This window comes from Rana temporaria, chromosome 6 (genome assembly GCF_905171775.1).
Source record: "Rana temporaria chromosome 6, aRanTem1.1, whole genome shotgun sequence".
NCBI classification, from domain to species: domain Eukaryota; kingdom Metazoa; phylum Chordata; class Amphibia; order Anura; family Ranidae; genus Rana; species Rana temporaria.
Window position 1 is genome coordinate 9,510,958 of NC_053494.1, and position 21,306 is coordinate 9,532,263.

At 48.2% G+C, this 21,306-nt stretch overlaps 1 protein-coding gene across 1 annotated transcript in view; it reads right to left on the minus strand.

The window, feature by feature from the left end:
• LOC120943029 (NACHT, LRR and PYD domains-containing protein 1b allele 3-like) overlaps positions 1 to 14,178 on the minus strand; it is a 29,469-nt gene extending 15,291 nt beyond the window's left edge. Inside the window, exons 1-4 of the mRNA XM_040356080.1 lie at positions 14,132 to 14,178; positions 12,496 to 12,719; positions 3,034 to 3,099; positions 1,276 to 1,560 (exon numbers count right to left, since the gene is read on the minus strand). Coding sequence (XP_040212014.1) covers positions 1,276 to 1,560; positions 3,034 to 3,099; positions 12,496 to 12,502 — 358 coding nt within the window. The 5' untranslated portion in view covers positions 12,503 to 12,719; positions 14,132 to 14,178. The remainder of the gene's footprint in view (positions 1 to 1,275; positions 1,561 to 3,033; positions 3,100 to 12,495; positions 12,720 to 14,131) is intronic.
• Between the last annotated feature and the right edge of the window lie 7,128 nt (positions 14,179 to 21,306).

Below are 21,306 nucleotides of genomic sequence, written 5' to 3' on the forward strand. Positions count from 1 at the left end.
GCCTATAGGTGACACAGGCAAAAAGCCAACTTCTCCCTGTGTAGTTATTGGCCGCTCGTGTTTTCAACATCAGTAGGAATAATCACCTCAAATACACTTATTCACATAATATCACAACATTCTCTACCTGGTTAGGACTGAGAAATGTCCTGTTTTAGAGAGATTATCCTACAAAGGATTGTCACTTAGGAAGTGGAAAGATTTACACAGGGCTTTTTCTCAGCGGGAACACGGGGGAACTAGGGTGACCACATTTTCAAACTACCATTCACGGACACCCCTCCTTCCCAAAAATCAGCTTGTGCTGTAACCAATCACAGCACAGTGATTGGACACAAGAGGCGGGATAAATGATTTCTCCAATCACAACCAGGGGGCGCGGATTGTGCTCCTCCAGGACAAGTCAGTGAGTAAAGCGGTAATGTGGCGCCCTTTTTTGGGGGCATCAGATTGGCCCTGGGGGGGGTGGCTGTGTCAGTTTCATTCTGGGACACTGTATTGTCCTGGAATGAATGTGTCCGGGACAGACTGTCCCGGACAATCCGCGTCACGTGATCACCCAAGGGGCAACGCAGTTCCCGCACCTCTAGCACTGAGTTAATGTAATCGCAAAGGGGTGCTGGGGGGTGCTGCAGGGTCTGTAGATGCTGGCGGCTGGGGCTCTGGAGTGGATCTATTCTTGAAGGGGGCGGGAATGTTGGTGGGGAGGTCTATTGTTGCTGGCAGGGGATCTATTGTTGCTGGGGTTGGGTCTTATGTTGCTGGGGGGTCTACTGTTTGGGGGGGGCTTTGTTGCTGGCTGTTGGAAGATCTGTTGTTGCTGAGGGATGGCGGTGGTATTTACTTGTAGGTGGTCCATTGATGCTGGCTTCGAGGAGATCTGTTATTGGGGTCTAATGTTGATGGGGGGTATTTTGTTGCGGGTGGTCCATTGTTGCTGGGGGGGGATCTATTGGTGCTGGCTGCAGGGGATCTATTGTACTGCTTTTCTTGTTATCATTAACAAGTTCTTTGAAAAAAGTTAGTACCACAAATGTTACTGTATTCTCTAAAAGTGGTGGTCTTGGGAGGTGGGTAGGGGGTGGAACCAAGGAATGGTGCTCGGAGGTGGGTCAGGGGTGGAACCAAGGAATGGTGCTCGGAGGTGGGTAGGGCCGGAGACAAGGGGCGGCTTGGAAAGAGGGAGTTCCTGCACCTATTCTCTGAGAAAAAAAGTTTTACATCTAAAGGCTCCAGTAATGAAAACCTGATACACAAGGTATGGCGGAGACTTACTGCTTTCCTCTTCTGGCATACCATCCCTCCTCTGCAAGTCCGCTATAAGCACTCCGTTGTGTTTCTTCAGGATCTCCAAGAAAGTGTCCTTGTCCTCGAAATCCCAGAGGAAGACATATTGATAGAGCTGCCTCATCTTATCCCGGGAGGTCCGTTTACTGCAAACGCATCTGTATTCTACATCGGAAAGCAGTTCCTCCTCCAGGAGCTCATGCAGAACGGCATCTACATTATCAGTCCCATTTATCAGGTTCGCCTCGTGTTTATTCACAAAGTGCCGCCTGCCTGGAAAATTCAGAACCAACATAACCATCAATTTCACATCACCAGGGAAATAAAAACAGTTTTTAGCCCAGGTTCACACTGGGTACGATTTGGTACGATCTGAAATGCGATTTCACATGTCAAATCGCATCTCAAATCGGCGGCATCTGCGGCGCTGCACCGATTTCAAAAAGTAGTTCCTGTACTACTTTTTGCGATTTCAGGCCACGATTTACATTGAACCCTGCACAGATGGCTCTTAAATCGCGGCCGAAATCGCTGCAAAACCACCGCCGCGAAATCACGGTAAAATCGTGATTTTTACCGCGATTTTGAATTCGCAGCAGTGTGAACCTAGCCTTAATTTAATCTGTCAGCATCATAAAGTTGGAGCTGCCATTGCTACCTTGTTTTTAAAGAGGAACTGTCATTTTGCCTAGCCGAGGAAAGAAACATCTTTGTTTTGATTCGTTATTTACACAAATTTGTTTACCGTATATACTCGAATATAAGCCAAGGCATCTAATTTTACCACAAAAAAATGGGAAAACGTATTGACTCGAGAATAAGCCTAGAGAGTTCATCTGCATGCCTCACTGTGCCTCACTGTGTCCATGTGCGTGCCCCACTGTGTCCATGTGCATGCCTCACTGTGCCCATGCCTCACTGTGCCCATGCCTCACTGTGCCCATGCCTCACTGTGTCCATGCCTCACTGTGTCCATGCTTCACTGTGCACATGCCTCACTGTGTCCATGACTAGACTGACGTTTAACATGGGAGTCTATGGAAGGGGTGCCCGGCTTTGAAAAATCTGTGCTTCCCAGGCGTAGGTTCCCCAGACAAAAAAACATTGCACACTTGTAGAGGAATGGAGGGGCTACATGTGAGCCAAGTTCCGGGTCCAGAGAACCTATGACCAGCCGGTATCTGGTCCTCAAATTCACCGGAGAAATGACCGTTTAACATGGGAGTCTATGGAAGGGGTTCCCGGCTTTGAAAAATCGGTGCTCCCCGGCTGTAGGTTTCCTAGACAACAAACTTTACACACTTGTAGAGGAAGAGAGGGGCTACATGTGTGCCAAGTTTGCAAAGGAGGGGTTATCGGTGTCTAACTTGCGTAGTGCCACATCCAATAAAAATCAAAAAAAAGGAAAGGAGGACTAGAACCCCTAACTGGACTTTTAAGGCACTTGTGGTGAACAAATAGTATGTAAGAGAAGGTATGTATTTATATAACATTTATTAGAAAAAACGAAACAATTACTTCAATAAAACATAGGCATGATCGGAATTGATACAAAATTACAGCGTTGCGTTGTATAGTGTGGTTCACAGATAGTTCTGTGAACCACACTATACAACGCAACACTGTAATTTTGTCGTTTTGTAATTTTGTAACCTCGTTTTAGGGTGATACCATTTAAAGGATACCCAAAAGATTGTTGTGCAAGCTTTTGAGATAATGAAGCAATGCAATGAAGACAACACTCACTGATCTCTAGTGCGTCCCTTTCCAGGGCTCTCATCAGGTCATTTGGATTACCAACGAAGACCTTGTCTGCAGAAAGAAGAAGAGAAGACAATGTCATAAGTTCATAACGATGGTGTTAAATTATACATAATGGGCCAGATTCAAGAAGCACTTGCGCCCGCGCAACCATAGGTTGCGCGGCGCAAGGGCTTACCTGCTCCGGTGTAACGAGTGCTCCTGATTCAGGAACCTCGTTATACCGACTGCAGCCTAGGATGTGACAGACATAAGCCTCCTTATGCCTTCACATCCCAGGCTGCATTCTTGCGTTGGCCGCTAGGGGGCGCGGCCATTGTGATCGGCGTATAGTATGCAAATTGCATACTACCACCGATTCACAAAAGTTGCGCGGGCCCTGCGCACGCAAGGTACGGAGTTTCCGTACGGCGACTTTAGCATAAGGCTGCTCCTGCTAATAGCAGGGGCAACCAATGCTAAAGTATAGCTGCGCTTCCCGCTCGTGAAATTTAAATTTCACGTCGTTTACGTAAGTGAACCGTGAATGGCGCTGGACGCCATTCACGTTCACTTAGAAGCAAATGACGTCCTTGCGACGTCATTTGCCGCAATGCACGTCAGGAAAGTTTCCCGACGGAGCATGCGCTGTTCGCTCGGCGCGGGAGCGCGCCTAATTTAAATGATTCCCGCCCCCGGCGGGATCATTTACATTAGGCAGCCTTACGCCCGGCTGTTTAGCATATCGCCCGCGCAATTTACGGAGCAACTGCTCCGTGAATCGCGGGCAAAACGCAATATTTGCGTGGGCGCAGAGAAAAATATTTGCTCTTTGCCCACGCAAATATTGCTCGGATCTACCTGAATCTGGGCCAATCTCTTTAGATCAGTGACTCTCAACCACCAGGCTGTGGTAAAACTTGAAGCGAAGATATGGACAGCCGCACACCAAAAAAACCTTAAAAAGGTGGCCTTTATTGATAAAAGGAAAAAAGGCACTACAAAGCACAGCAAGCAGTGGGGTATATAGCTGACGCGTTTCACCCTGAGGTTCAGTGCTTAGTCACCAGGCTGTGGTCCAGGCTGGGCCATGGCTTCCCTTTTCCCAGGCCTCCAGCCAGCTACAGATCTCCTAATCTCCTCCAGTGCCTCCCAACCTTCTATAGTTGCATAAAGAGCCCCCAGGCCCCTACAAAGCACTCAGCCTTTACAGTGCTCCCCAATTTACAATGGTGCTACCCAGCCTCCTACAGTGCCTCCTGGCCCTGAGAGCCCTTAACCTCCACACTAACCCCCAATTTTCCATGGTGCTGCTCAGCCTCCCTCAGTGCCCCCAGGCTCCCTGAGAGCCATAAGCGTTCACAGTGACCCCCCAACCCCTCCAACATAACTGCCCGGCCTCCCACAGTGCCCCCGGGCCCCCTGAGAGCCCTCAGCCTCTACAGTGCTCCTCAACTTCCCACAGTGACACCCAACCCATGTCCCCAGGAACCCCAAAAACTCTTAGCCTCCACAGTGGCCCCCAACCTGTCATGGTGCTACTCAGCCTCCTACAGTGCCCCTAGGTCCCCCGAGAGCTTTCAGCCTCTACAGTGACCAGCAACCTCAAATGGTGCAGCCCAGACTCCCAGAGGGCCCCCGGCCCCCTGAGAGCCCTTTACCTCCACATTGACCCACAATCGCCAATGGTGCTACCCAGTCACCTACAGTGCTTCCTGGCCCCCTGAGAGTCCTTAACCTCCACACTTATCCCCAATTTCCCATGGTGCTGCTCAAACCCCTACAGTGCTCCCTGTCCCCCTGAGAGCCTCCACAGTGACCTCCAACCTTTTATGGTGCTGCCCAGACTACCACAGTGCTTCCAGGCCCCCTGAGAGCCCTCAGCCTCTACAGTGCCCCTCAACCTTCCACAGTGCTGCCCAGCCTACCACAGTGCCCCCAGGCCCCCCTGAAAGTCCTTAGCCTCCACAGTGACACCCAACCTCCCATGGTGCTACCTATTCTCCCACAGGGCCCCCAGGTCTCCCCAAAAAACCCTTAACCTCCACAGTGACGCCTAACCTCCCATGGTGCTACCCAGCCTCCCACGGTGCTCCAAGGCCCCCTGAGAGACCTTAAACTCCACATTGACCCCCAAACTCACATGGTGTTACCCAACCTACCACAGTGCTCCCAGGCCCACTGAGAGCCCTCAGCCTCTACAGTGCCCCCCAACTTTCCACAGTGCTGCCCAGCCTACCACAGTGCCCCCAGTCCCCCCTAAACGCCCTTAGCCTCCACAGCGACATTTAACCTCCCATGGTGCTATCCAGCCTTCCACAATACCCCATGCCCCCTGAGAGCCCTTAACCTCCACATTGACCCCCAAACTCCCATAGTGATGCCTAGCCTCCCATGGTGCCTTTTAGCCCCCTCTAGAAAGCTCATCCCCTACAGGGTCACCAAGTCGCTAGAGAGTCCCCTAACACCCTCCACAACCCTCATTTTCTACAGTGACATGAAGCCCAGTCCAGAGCCATCTTACATTTCAATGTACATTTTGCATTCCCATAATTTTAGGGCTTCAACGACACATCGGCCGCTGCATTCCAAAGCTGCAGTGCAGTGTGGCTGAGACCAGTGCAGTGATGTTTTTTTTTTTACAAACTTTATTGACATGTCACACAGCTGCATGGCAGTGGATTGTCTTGCACTGCGATGCCCTGATAAAAAGTACTGCATGCAAGGTATTTTGCCTTGTCCATGCAGTGGGACTGCGCTTACTGTGTGAGTATAAACTTTATTATTTTTTGTTAGGGCATGGGCGTTTTTGGCCGGGTCTTTGTCTCAAAAAGTTTGATAACAGCAGCTTTATGTTTCTTCTCTGTAGTTAGCTGGTTCATTTCCTTTATCAGCAAACACACAAGACAAAAAGGAACAGGCTATCCAGATAAACAGCAACTCAGATGACAAATGCATGTCATTCATGGGGCCTGTGTCAGCAGGATATGGGCTTGTGTGGATGGGGCAATGCAGATTATTTTAGGTACACTCCTCTTGCATTGAAAATCTGCTTTAGATGCTCCTGAGATCATTAATAGCCAGATTCAGATAGACTGGCTTACTTTTCCGGCGGCGTAGCGTATCGCATATACGCTACGCCGCTGTAAGTCAGAGAGGCAAGTGCTGTATTCACAAAGCACTTGCCTCCTAAGTTACGGCGGCGTAGCGTGAATGGGCCAGCGTAAGCGCGCCTAATTCAAATGTGGAACAGGGGGGCTTTTTTTAATGTAAATTACTCGTGACCCGACACGATTGATGTTTTTTACGAACGGCGCATGCGCCGTCCGTGGACATATCTCAGTGTGCATTGCTCCAAAGTACGCCGCAAGGAGGTATTGGTTTCGACGTGAACGTAAAATTTTCAAATTTCGACGCGGGAACGACGACCATACTTAACATTGGCGAGGCCACCTAGGGAGCAGCTTTATCTTTACGCCGGCGTATCTCTTACCTAAACGGCGTATCTTTACTGCGACGGGCAAGCGTACATTCGTGAATCGACGTATCTTGCTCATTTGCATATTCAACGCTGCAAACAACGGCCTAGCGGCCAGCGGCCGGCGGCTAGCGGAAATATGCACCCTAAGATACGACGGCACAGGCCGTCGTATCTTAGCTAGGTTTAAGTGTATCTTAGTTTGAGAATACACTTAAACATACGACGGGCTTAGATTCCGAGTTACGACGGTGTATCTACTGATACGCCGGCGTAACGCTTTGTGAATCTAGCTATAAGAATACATTGACAGGTGTATGTGGCCTCCTTGTAAACTGCATCAGCGTGCTTCAAGCTTCTGTAGCACCCTGATGTTTAGGCAGGGTTGCTATTAAATTTATTTGCCAAGTGGAAGTTGCCTTGGCCAATTGTTAGGAGATCAGTTGATTTCGCCCTAATTCTGGCATTGTTGCACTTTTCTCTTCTGTCATTAGATGGTCGGGTATCTGGTGACATTAGATAAGACAAGGGCATTGCAAGGACAGAATATGAATTAATGGGATATCTCAGCCAATGGGCAGGCATTTTCTTGGGTCCCTTGGCCTGCTGGGAGAACCTATTTATTTGGGTGGAGTCAGGTGATCGGGGTTCTGTGCCACCTGGATGGCTGTCTGGGTGGGTGTGTGTCGTATAGCCCCACCTGCTAGGTCAGAAACCTAAGGCCTATCTCGGGGGCATCTGGCGGCTTGACTATCTGAGTAAAGGTGCAGAGTTTGGTACTATGGCCTGGTAGCGCAACCAGAAATAACAGTTCCACCAGCCGGGGAACCCGTTGTGGTCGAAGGTAGAGGGGAAGCTGTTGCCACAAAGGGACCATTCACCTTGTTACCGGAGACTACTGTGAGTAAGCTGAGGCCAGTACCAGGGCAGTCTTCTCACCAGCTGGGGACGGTGAACAAGTGGGAAAGCATCAGCAAGTGCCAAGTCGGGGACCCAGCGGGACAGCAGAGGTGACGCTTGTGGAGTGCCAAGCCAGGGACATAACGTGTCAGCGTGGGTGAAGCTTGAGGAGTATCTGTGAGTGCCAAGAAAGGGACCCAGCAGGGAAGCGGAGGTGACGCTTGAGGAAGATACCGAGTGCTACAGTCAAAGAAGTTTTTTTAAACATACAGCACTATGAAGCACTTCTTTCTTCCTTTACCAACAGGCTTCCACAATACACCCTGAAGTCGATCTTACTCCCAGAAGAAATCTGCAGGAGATTGGCGTATTATCTCCAGACTGCTAGCAGACAAGGGGATCGGGAAGAGTTTTCACAACCAGCTGAGGAGTGTTGTGCTGAGCCTGTTTGATCTCTGTGATAGGGATCCTACGGATCTGGTAAGCAGCCCTTTCTTACATTGGTTTGTGGAAATTTGCTGAGGAAGGTACCTACACATTTATTTCATCTGTCAGAGGAATAAGACCGCATTGGAGTTCCTGTAACGGTGTGTTTTTTGAAAAGGACACTGTTTTCATCGTGCATTACACCCACCATGCCTTGTAACCCACTCTACACTGAAAGGTGTCAGCTGTCTTTGACTCTGGAGGTCACCATTGGGCTTCAGGGGCCCCGGGACTTTGCTACACTCCATTCCTATTGGCTTGTATGGGAAGAGAAGCAGTTCTGATGTGGACAAACTGCGCCAAAGCAGTACTGGGAGAAATCTACATTTTGTTTGGAATTCCTCCTGAAATATAGCAGTACACTTCCTGGTATGTGAGGGTGCCCAGGTACTGTTTTGTAGCCTCATAGCTGTATACCCACAGTGTGAGATCTAAGGTACTGCTGCCCCTTACTGCTAGTCTCAGGAGATCTGCGGTGGGATGATAGGGCTGCTCACTGTTCTTTTCTGGAGGCTCTACAAATGGGGAAGAAAAGCCCTGCCTATAGCAAGATGGCCATCTCCACAAATAGACAATGCAGAACAAAGCATGGTGAGTCAGTATGGGGAAAAGATCAGCTAAAAAGAGACCACAGGCAATACTGGTGACTAGTTCTTTGCCCTCTGCTTGCTGCACAGCTTCCAGAGTTCAGTTCCTCTTTAAGGGCCAAATGCTCACTGGGGCTTTAGCCTCCTTCTATCCATCCCCATTGTGTTTTTGTGCACCCAGATTACTTAAAACCCCCAAACATTTTATATTTTCTGAAAGCAGACACTTTAGGAAATGCAATGGTGGTAGTTCCAGTTTTTTTATGTCACAAAATTAAAAAATAAAAACCACAACATTTCTGTCAAAAAAAGTTATTTTTAGTGTACACATACACACTAAACGACCCACTTTTTGTTAAAATAATAGAGATGAGGTTGCGCTGTGTACATAGATATCCAACATGTCAAACCTTAAGGCCGGGTTCACACCTATGCGAATAGTGTCAAACTTCAGTACCTTATATTTTCCATAGGCTATGCTTTAAAAGTCCATCAGTTTACAGTTAACTAAAAGTGATGATCATGCTGCAGGGACCGGTCTAGCAGAGTGTAGGCAACAATAGGCTGAAGGACCGGTGTAGAAGAATGTAGGGTAGAAAAGGCTGCAGGAACCAGTCTAGCAGAGTGTAGGCGACAATAGGCTGCAGGACCGGTGTAGAAAAATGTAGGGGAGAAGAGGCTGCAGGGGCCGGCCTAGCAGGGTGTAGGGGAGAAGAGGCTGCAGGGACCGGCCCAGCAGGGTGTAGGGGAGATAAAGCTGCAAGGACTGGTTCAGCAGAATGTAGGGGAGAAGAAGCTGAAGGGACCAGTCTAGCAGAGTGTAGAGGAGATGAGGCTAAAAGGACTGGTCTAGCAGAGTGTAGGGGACAAGAGGCTGCAGGGACCGGTCTAGCAAAGTGTAGGGGAGAAGAGGCTGCATGGACCGGTCCAGCACAGTGTAGAGGAGAAGAGGCTGCAGGGACTGGTCTAGCAGAGTGTAGAGGAAAAGAGGCTGCAGGGACCGGTCTAGCAAAATGTAGGGGAGAAGAGGCTGCATGGACCGGTCTAGCACAGTGCAGAGGAAAAGAGGCTGCAGGAACCGGTCTAGCATAGTGTAGGGGAGAAGAGGCTGCAGGGACCGGTCTAGCATAGTGTAGAGAAGAAGAGGTGCAGGGACCGGTCTAGCAGAGTGTAGGGGAGAAGAGGCTGCAGGGACCAGTCTAGCAACGTGTAGGGGAGAATAGGCTGCAGGGACCGGTCTAGCAGAATGTAGGGGAGTAGAGGCTTCAGGGACCGGTCTAGCAGAGTGTAGAGAAGAAGAGGCTGCAGGGACCGGTCTAGCAGAGTGTAGAGAAGAAGAGGCTGCAGGGACCGGTCTAGCAGAGGGAAGAGAAAAAGAGGTGAAGGGACCAGTCTAGCAGAGTGTAGAGGAGAAGAGACTGCATGGACTGGTCTAGGAGAATGTAGGGGAGAAGAGGCTGCAGGGACCGGTCTAGCAGAATGTAGGGGAGAAGAGGCTGCAGGGACCGGTCTAGCAAAATGTAAAGGAGAAGAGGCTGCATGGACTGGTCTAGCAGAATGTAGGGGAGAAGAGGCTGCATGGACTGGTCTAGCAGAATGTAGGGGAGAAGAAGCTGCAGGGACCGGTCTAGCAGAGTGTAAAGGAGAAGAGGCTGCAGGGACCGGTCTAGCAGAGTGTAGAGGAGAGGAGGCTGCAGGGACCGGTCTAGCAGAGTGTAGAGGAGAAGAGGCTGCATGGATTGGTCTAGCAGAATGTAGGGGAGAAGAGTCTGCATGGACTGGTCTAGGAGAATGTAGGGGAAGAAGAGGCTGCATGGACTGGTCTAGCAGAATGTAGAGGAGAAGAGGCTGCATGGACTGGTCTAGGAGAATGTAGGGGAAGAAGAGGCTGCATGGACTGGTCTAGCAGAATGTAGGGGAGAAGAGGCTGCATGGACTGGTCTAGCAGAATGTAGGGGAGAAGAGGCTGCATGGACTGGTCTAGCAGAATGTAGGGGAGAAGAGGCTGCAGGGACCAGTCTAGCAGAATGTAGGGGAGAAGAGGCTGCAGAGACCGGTCTAGTGGAGTGTAGAGGAGAAGAGGCTGCAGGGACCGGTCTAGCAGAATGTAGGGGAGAAGAGGCTGCAGAGACTGGTCTAGGAGAATGTAGGGGGAGAAGAGGCTGCATGGACTGGTCTAGCAGAGTGTAGAGGAGAAGAGGCTGCAGGGACTGGTCTAGGAGAATGTAGGGGAGAAGAGGCTGCCTGGACTGGTCTAGGAGAATGTAGGGGGAAAAGAGGCTGCAGGGACCGGTCTAGCAGAATGTAGGGGAGAAGAGGCTGCAGGGACCGGTCTAGCAGAATGTAGAGGAGAAGAGGCTGCATGGACTGGTCTAGGAGAGTGTAGGGGAGAAAAGGCTGCATGGACTGGTCTAGCAGAATGTAGGGGAGAAGAGGCTGCATGGACTGGTCTAGCAGAATGTAGGGGAGAAGAGGCTGCAAGGACCGGTCTAGCAGAATGTAGAGGAGAAGAGGCTGCAGGGACCGGTCTAGCAGAGTGTAGAGGAGAAGAGGCTGCAGGGACCAGTCTAACAGAATGTAGGGGAGAAGAGGCTGCAGAGACTGGTCTAGGAGAATGTAGGGGGAGAAGAGGCTGCATGGACTGGTCTAGCAGAGTGTAGAGGAGAAGAGGCTGCAGGGACCGGTCTAGCAGAATGTAGGGGAAAAGAGGCTGCAAGGACCGGTCTCGCAGAATGTAGAGGAGAAGAGGCTGTAGGGACCAGTCTAGCAGAATGTAGGGGAGAAGAGGCTGCAGGGACTGGTCTAGCAGAATGTAGAGGAGAAGAGGCTGCATGGACTGGTCTAGGAGAGTGTAGGGGAGAAGAGGCTGCATGGACTGGTCTAGCAGAGTGTAGGGGAGAAGAGGCTGCAGGGACTGGTCTAGCAGAATGTAGAGGAGAAGAGGCCCCATTTTAATTAGACAACCTGGAGAAGAACCATAAATGGAACTGAATGTTCCTGAGGCCCCATTGCCACATAAGTGTACTGGGGAGTTGGGACATTCCTTCCCACCTCCCGAGATGTAAATGAGAATTTAACCCTTCAACCATTTTCCGAAGGAGACCAGAAATCATTGGAGTTTTCTGTAAGCGGCTGCAGATCTAAGATGTGAACACTTCCAGTTATGTTGAAGAGATAAAAGAAACATTGGGCCATATTCTCATACATTTCAGGCGGCGGAACGTATGTACTTTACGTTACGCCGCCGCAAGTTTAAGTGGCAAGTGCCGGATTCCCAAACCACTTACCTGTAAACTTGCGGCGGCATCGCGTAAAGTCCACCCGCGTAAGCCATCCTAATTCAAATGATCCAGGCAGGGGGCGTGGATCATTTAAATTAGGCGCGCTCCCGCGCCGATCGTAATGCGCATGCTCCGTCGGGTAAATTACCCGACTTGCATTGCGCTAAATGACGTCTCACGGACGTCATTTTTTTTGACTGTAACGTAAATGGCGTCCAGCGCCATTCACGGACGACTTACGTAAACGACGTTTAATTTTGAAATTTCGACGCGGGATCGACGGCCATACTTAACATTGAGTACGCCACCTAGGGGGCATCTTTATCTTTATGCCGCGTATCGCTTACGGAAACGACGTTAAAACACTACGGCGGGCAAGCGTACGTTCGAGAATCGGCGTGACTAGTCATTTGCATATTCTACGCTGACCGCCACCTAGCGGTCAGCGTAAATATTGCAGCCTAAGATACAACGGCGCAAGCCGTCGTATCTTAGGCATGTTTAAGTGTATCTCAGTTTGAGAATACACTTAAACATAGGAAACGGACTTACGTAGGCGTATCTGCTGATACGCCTACGTAACTTGTTTAAGAATATGGCCCTCTGTATATAACAAAGGAGAAATGCAGAAGCAGCACATGCAGACTCCATGCACAGACTCCATGCACATACACACACACACCTCTTTTGTTCCTGCTAAAGAAAAATCAGGTTGTTTTGTTAATTCGGAACTTACGGGCCATATTTGTGTAGACGGGCGAGATCTCCGAACTTGAAAGTGAAAGTAAACCTGTATTTCCTCTGCGATGGGATGTCGGAGAGGTGGGGTTGAGGTCTGTACTCTCTCACTGCTGTGTACAGATGTCAAAGGAACAGATTCTCAGAAAATGGAGGTATAGTGCATGAGCGGGACTATATTTCTCCCTCTCACCGGCTCTGTGATCTCTCCCCACACACAAACTGTTGAAATAAGACAAAAATGATGACTGTGGAAATAAAAATAATAATAAAAAAACAGCTCAATTCACAAAGCTAACTCATCAGGTTTACTTCTCATGTGTCATTCTATACCTTACCATACCCTGAAAAGTCACACTATGGGGGTTATTTACGAAAGGCAAATCCACTTTGCACTACAAGTGCAAAGTGCACTTGAAATTGCACTTGGAAGTGCAGTCGCTGTAAATCTGAGGGGTAGATCTGAAAGGAGGGGAAGCTCTGCTGATGTTATCACCTAATCATGTGGAAGCTAAAATGCTGTTTTTCCTTGCATGTCCCCCTCAGATCTACAGCGACTGAACTTCCAAGTGTACTTTCGGTGCAATTTCAAGTGCACTTCGCACTTGTAGTGCAAAGTGGATTTGCCCTTTAGTAAATGACCCCCTTTATATTTTGGGGCTTATTCACTATGCATATATTGGCCCGAATTCACAAAGCACTTGCGCCGACGTATCTCAAGATACGCCGCGTAAGTGCAAATGTGCGCCGTCGTATCTGTGCGCCGGACCCACAAACTAAGATACGCCTAAAAAGAGGCTACACCCCACCGACGTAACTTGCCTGCACCGGCGTAGCATGGGCGCATATTTAGGTTGGACGCATGTGGCGCTCCCATTGATTTTATATTCAAATATGCAAATGAGGGAAATACGGCGATTCACAAACGTACGTGCGTCCGACGCAGGCTACGCGATGTGTGCGTAAGTTGTACGTCCGGCGTAAAGTTATTCCCCATAAAGGAGGTGTAACCCGGCAACAGACATGCACAGGTCTGCACCAGGGAACACAAGCCGGCGTATTTTACGGAGTTTACGTTGGACGTGTGTCTGGCTGGGCGTAGGTTACGTTAACGCCGTAGGCAGTGATCCGGCGTATTTTAGGCAGTTGTTCCAAAGTGGTTATGAGCATGCACAGAGGGATGCGTCCTCGTCTCAGCGCATGCGCAGTTGGTGATACGTATCTGTCTGGCGTTCAGCCCATCATTTGCATGGGGTCACGCCTCATTTGCATGGCTCACGCCCACTTCCACCTACGCCGACTTACGCCTTCGAAACCCAGCGCAGTTTTGGCAGCACTGGCTTTGTGAATTCCATGCTTGCCTCTCTGCGCTGCGTCGGCGTAGCGTATATTATTTGCGCTACGGCGGCGTAATGTGCGCCCGCTCTCCGTGAATCTGGGCCAATGTGTGTACACAGGTTAGCTATTCTGGTTGTAATCCACCTATGTGATGCCTTTATGTGGGTTTGTTATGCATAATGCAGCCTATTGATAAAAATGATAGTAAATGAAAATTCAGGACTGTTGATAATGAATATAAAAAAGCATGAAATCATGCAGAGAATAGTCCAGCATACAGTCACTGTTACACTTACCTTATGTCATAATGAAAGGTCCTCTATGTATGGACATATACACCTCAGCTATGTGCATTATACAGTATAAGCTTGCCACTCCCATTCATGTACATATATATATAGATATCTTACTTGTGTTGGGTCCTTACTGTGCAAATATCAAAGTCCAGCTTCTGAGCGGTATTGAGGGACAGCCTACCTGTTTGTGACTTTTTTTTTTACAAGATACGCAAATTCATGAACGTACGTGCGGCAGTAAAGTTACGACGTTTACGTTAGGCTTTACCCGGCATATAGTTGCCCCTGCTATATGAGGCGCAGCCAATGTTAAGTATGGCCGTCGTTCCCGCGTCGAAATTTTAAAAAGTTACGTTGTTTGCGTAAGTCGTCCGTGAATGGGGCTGGACGTCATTTACGTTCACGTCCAAACCAATGACGTCCTTGCGACGTCATTTGGAGCAATGCACACAGGGAAATTTTAGGGACGGCGCATGCGCAGTTCGTTCGGCGCGGGGACGCGCTTCATTTAAATGATACACGCCCCCCTACCCGCCGAATTTGAATTCCGCCGGGTGATTTACGCTACGCCGCCGCAACTTTACAGGCAAGTGCTTTGTGAATAAAGCACTTGCCTGAAAAACTTGCGGCGCCGTAACGTAAATCGGATACGTTACGCTGCCGCCACGATTGGCCGGCTGTACCTGAATCTGGCCCAATAATGCTAAACATAGGGCCACACCTTTCTCATACAGACACCCGCTGTGATCCAGACCCAATCCAGCCATATTATTTTTTTCGGCTAGGAATGATTTCTGGACCAAATTTGCCAGTGTTCTGATGAGAAATGCCCCTCTGTTGAATAAAGCCGCCGAACATTGGAGTACGATTACGATGCTCGTGCAAGTCTGCAAGGGGCGGACTTGTTCATGATGGGCACGTGTGAAGGGCGGATGTCAACAGAAGGGGGCGTATTTAGTAATGATGGTAAGATGGGGGCGGAATTTGACATGAAACTCAAACACGTCTCCTAAACAAATATATCTCTGCTATTCTTCCTACACGTGTTAAAGCGGGGGTTCACCCCAAATTTTTTTTTTAACATTACATTCAGCCGAGTTGTCACAATGACAATTGGCTGTTTTTTTTTATTTTATCCCCGTACATACCGTATTTTCACCGCCGCTTCCGGGTATGTCTTCTGCGGGACTGGGCGTTCCTAATTGATTAATAAAGAAAAAACTGCGCTAGTTCAAAAATGAAATGTCTAGCTGCTACATACAAACAAACAAAGCCAGCAAGATTAATAAACAAAAAATGTAGCGCTAAAAAATCAAAAACTCCAGAGTATATGATACCATGTGAGTTGACAAGGTTCGTATAAAAGTGCATATACATAAACCACTGACATATAAATGTAAATAGCTCAAACAGTGCTTGATGCAAAGAAAAAGTCTATATTTCAAAGTAAAAAGAACATCAATTAAGTGATGGGTGCAGGGAAAACAGATGAGCTGCTATCCGTTGATTGGGATACAACAGGTGCACAAGTTGTCTGTAGCACTCTATGAGGGTCACAATCACATCAAGGTAGGTAGTGGATGAAATACGCTTACCGGATGGGTTGGACTCTACTACTATACAGCAAAGAGTCAGCCAGACATAGTGGTCTTTAGAAACCGGGACCACTCGAACCGGAATGGGACCATCAGCGAAACTGGAACTCCAAATTGACATGGACGGCAGGAACCAGCAGAGCTTGAATGCTGTGTTGAATCGATACCACGAGCTTTGAAAAATCCTTAGACCATCAGTCAGGAGATGCAGGGCAGGATGTTGCTAAAGCTCTCAGGAAACCATGGAATGGATGATATAAAATGGAAAAGGAACTCCAATAGTGCAGGTCAATTAAAACCAATGAGGTTTATTTATAAAAAGTCATGAGTAAATATGACAAGGATAAAAAGTGATCACGTACAGAGAATGGCAATGTGGGGTGCTCAATAGCAATACCCAATACCCAGTTCCTAATTGATTGACAGGCTTCCGACCGTCGCATACAGCGCGTCACGAGTTGCCGAAAGAAGCCGGACTGCGAGTCGGCTCTATACGGCGCCTGCGCACCGACGTTCGGCTTCTTTCGGCAACTCGTGACGCGCTGTATGCGACGGTCGGAAGCCTGTCAATCAATTAGGAACGCCCAGTCCCGCAGATTACATACCCGGAAGCGGCGGTGAAAATACGGTATGTACGGGGATAAAATAAAAAAAAACAGCCGATTGTCATTCTGACAACTCGGCTGAATGTAATGTTAAATTTTTTTTTTTGGGTGAACCCCCGCTTTAAGGGGTTGGGGTTCCGTGACAAATTCTGCCCCCATCTTAACCTCCCTGGCAAAGAAAGACAGGAGAAGCGCCTCTAAGTCATCTGATTTATTTGTAAAAACAGGTGCAGGTATCCAACACTAATGCCCCGTACACACCATCACTTTATGTGATGAAAAAAAACGACACTTTCTGTGAAGTAAAAAATGACGTTTTTGAAACTTCAATTTTCAAAGACGAAGTTGCCTACACACCATCGTTTTTCTCACAATGTTCTAGCAAAGCGAGGTTACGTTCCACCACTTTTTACCATTGAAGCTAGCTTCTGGGCATGCGTGGATGAAAAAACGTCTTACAAAACAACGTTTTTTGCTACACACGGTCAATTTCTGTGAAGTAAAAAGTGCACTTTTGAAAAACGACACATAAAATTGAAGCATGCTTCAATTTTTTTTGGTCGTTTTTTACAAGACATAAAACGACGTTTTCCCCCACACACAGTCAATTAAAGTGACGTTTTTAAAAACGTCATTTTTTTTCATCACATAAAGTGATGGTGTGTACGGGGCATTACATTTAAAATAACAGAAACACGGGTAGAAGTGATGGTATTTCAAGTGGAGCCGGGCTGTGCCTGCAATCTGTGAAAATATCTCAGTTCTGAAGCCGGGAGAGCCGAGTCTGCAGCTGTGTAAGAGCGCTGTTTAGACAAGCCGCTCGTCTGCTAGATGGTGACGTCAGAGGGACGGTGGCTGACAAGGGTCATAAAGATACACAACGCGTTTCAGAGCGTGCGCTGGTCTGTAGAGAGTCCTGCGCGCTCCTTTCTCAAGTGTAAGGAGGAAGGAAATAGGGAGGTATAAAAGGAGCTCCTACCACCCCTTGGCAAGTGTGGCAAGGCTGTTTTTAATTTTGAACATATGACCAGCAGCAAAGGACTAGAAGATCCTCCTTCTTATGTTTGCCTGCAGAAAGGCTGGGAAAGATCTGGGTCATGTGCAGGGGCGTCGGGAGGGTGTGGCTAGGGGGGCTGGAGCCCCCGAATGGGTCCCTGAAAAGCCCAGAGTGTCAGGAATGCAGCATCCAATTGACAGCCCCGAGCGCCGCTGGCCGACGCCGAACATGGACCACTATGATTAGGAACGGCGCCGAGTGTGGCCAAGTGATATTGCAAGTCCTGCCTTTCGGAGCCTGCAGCTCCTATGATGGACATCCCACAGGTCCAATGCCGGGACCACGGGACGTGTGACGTCCATCATAGGCGCCGCAGGCTTACGTCAGGTAGGTCCATGTTACATGTACAGTACAGACCAATAGTTTGGACACACCTTCTCAATCAAAGAGTTTTCTTTATTTTCATGACTATGAAAATTGTAGATTCACACTGAAGGCATCAAAACTATGAAGTAACACATGTGGAATTATACATAACAAAAAAGTGTGACACAACTGAAAATATATTTCATATTCTAGGTTCTTCCACCTTTTGCAGCAGACACATCTCTAGAACTGGTAAGAGGAGACTGTGTGAATCAGGCCTTCATGGTAGAATATCTGCTAGGAAACCACTGCTAAAGAAAGGAAACAAGCAGAAGAGACTTGTTTGGGATAAAGAACACAAGGGATGGACATTAGACCAGTGGAAATCTGTGCTTTGGTCTGATGAGTCCAAACTTGAGATCTTTGGTTCCAACCCCCGTGTCTTTGTGCGACGCAGAAAAGGTGAACGGATGGACTCTACATGCCTGGTTCCCACCGTGAAGCATGGAGGAGGAGGTGTGATGGTGTGGGGGTGCTTTGCTGGTGACACTGTTGGGGGAGACATTAATAAAAGGAATTGTCAAAAACCGGCTATTGTCTTTTTTAACATTTTTGACACTTTTTTTAGTGAAATGGTAGGAGTACATTTGTACCCCATTACCATTTCACACAGGGGGGGGGGACAGGATCTGGGGGTCCCCTTTGTTAAAGGGGTCTTCCAGATTCCGATAAGCCCCCCGCCCGCAGACCCCAACACCAGGCAAGGGTTGTGGGGATGAGGCCCTTGTCCCCATCAACATGGGAACATGGTGCTTTGAGGGGTCACAGACCCCCCCAAAGCATCCTCCCAATGTTGAGGGCATGTGGCCTGGTACGGTTCAGGAGAGGGGGCGCTCTCTTGTCCCCGCCTCTTTTCCTGCGGCCTGCCAGGTTGCGTGCTCGGATAAGGGGTCTGGTGTGGATTTTTGGGGGAACTCCACGCCATTTTTTTTTAACTTGGGGTGGAGTTCCCCTTAATATCCATACCAGACCTGAAGGGCCTGGTAATTGAATTTGGGGGTAACCCCCACATTTTTTTTTTTATAAATGACTTTTCTTTGTATTGCCAGGAGCCGACAAATCATTATAGCCGCGAGTGATTTTAAATTCCTTTTTTTCCTTCAAAATTTACACTTTGTGCACAGACAGTTCTAAGCACTCGAAACAAGCGCTACTTCACAGGCATACTATACACCCCGCGGGTACGAAATTTAAAGGAATATATTTAACTTTTATTATTTCATTTTAAGCATCATTAAATTCACTGCTCCCGAAAAAACGTTAGTTTTTAAAACTTTTTTTTGCATTGATACATGTACTTTTTATGACAATGACTTGGTGTGGAGTGTCGTGCTCGCACCCTCCCTTGGACTACAGGAGAGTCAGGACGCTCTCTACGTTGCAGATAGAGAAAGGAGCCGTGTGTTAGTGGGCGTCTTGACTCTCCTGTAGTCCAAGGGAGGGGGCGAGCACGACACTCCACACCAGGGAGAAAGCCTTGCATTACTGTGTGGAGTTACAGACAGAAGAACAGGAAGTGAGGATTTCTCAGAAGAAATAAGGACATTTAAAAGTAAAATGGAAGGATGAGGTAAGTGAAGGAGGACGGCACTAAGGGAAAGGAAGCTATTTAGGAAAAAGATTTTTTACCTTTACAACCCCTTCTGTATATGTATTATCTTTAGTAAACAACATTATTGCTGAATAAAGAGGTCCATAGTTGAAATGTAAAAATTGCTGTGGTCCATAGGGGGTGAACAGGTGTGGGTGAGGGGGGAAGTGGTTAAAAACACATCAGTAAAAACTACCATTCACTAACATAAAATATACTCTACTCCAGGGTTTGACAAATTTGCTTGGAATCTAGGAGCCAGCTAAAAAAGTTAGGAGCCAGAAAATGCGCCCTGTCCCGCCGAGCTCGTGCGCAGAAGCGAACACATACGTGAGCAGCGCCCGCATATGTAAATGGTGTTCAAACCACACGTGAGGTATCGCCGCGATTGGTAGAGCGAGAGCAATAATTCTAGCCCTAGACCTCTTCTGTAACTCAAAACATGCAACCTGTAGATTTTTTTAAACGTCGCCTATGAAGATTTTAAAGGGTAAAAGTTTGTCGGCATTCCACGAGCGGACGCAATTTTGAAGCGTGACATGTTGGGTATGAATTTACTCGGCGTAACATTTTCTTTCATAATATTTAAAAAAATGGGGATAACTTTACTGTTGTCTTATTTTTTAATAAAAAAAAGTGTAATTTTTTCCCAAAAAAGTGTGCTTGTAAGACCGCTGAGCAAATACTGCATGACAGAAAGTATTGCAACGATCGCCATTTTATTCTCTAGGATAACAAATATATATAATGTTTGGGGGTTCTAATTAGAGGGAAGGAGATGGCAGTGAAAATAGTGAAAAATGACATTAGAATTGCTGTTTAACTTGTAATGCTTAACTTGTAATACCAACGGCCACCACCAGATGGCGCCAGCTCACAAGCCAAGTCGCCAGGGCCCTATTTCTAGTCGCCATGGCGACTGGATTTGTCGAGCCCTGCTCGACTCTCATTTTCAAAAATAGAGAAACGCTTATAATTGCAGGAAGTGATATTAATCTTCATCTACATGACTTTCTACTATAGCAGTGGTCTCCAAACTGCGGCCCGAGGGCCAGATGTGGCCCTTTGCTTGCCTTTACCTGGCCCTTGGGGCACTATTCCTCCCACTGATACAAGACACTATTATGCCATCTGACACCAAAAATGGAGCACCATTTCTCCCACCGACACAAATAATGAGGGCTCCATTCTTCCCTAGGATACCAACAATGGGCCGGATTCACAAAGCACTTACGCCGATGTATCTCGAGATACGTCGCGTAAGTGTAAATATGCGCCGTCATATCTATGTGCCGGACTCAGAAACCAAGATACGCCTGAAAATAGGCTTCATCCGACCGACGTAACTTGCCTACGCCGGCGTATCGTGGGCGCATATTTACGCTGGCCGCAAGGGGCGCTCCCACTGATTTCCTATTCAAATATGGAAATGAGGGAGATACGTCGATTCACGAACGTACTTGTGCCCGGCGCATAATATACGCGGTTTGCATAAGTCGTACGTCCGGCGTAAAGTTATTCCCCATATAGGAGGCGCAACCCATGCAAAGGTATGGACCAGGGAACACAAGCCGTCGTATCTTATGTCAGTTACGTAGTACGTGAATAGGGCTGGGCGTAGGTTACGTTCACGTCGTAGGCAGTGATCCCTCGTATCTTAGGGAGTAGTTCCGACGTGATTCTGAGCATGCGCACTGGGATACGTCCACGGGACGGCGCATGCACCGTTCGTTGTTCGTCTCTTTATTGCGCTCGGCCCATCATTTGCATGGGGTCACGCCTCATTTGCATGGCTCACGCCCACTTCCACTTACGACGACTTACGCTTTCGAAACCCAGCATAGATTTGGGAGCAATTGGGAGCAAGTGCTTTGTGAATACTGTGCTTGCCTCTCTGCGCTGCTTTGGCGTAGCGTATATTCGATACGCTACGCCGGCATGAATATGCGCCGATGTATGTG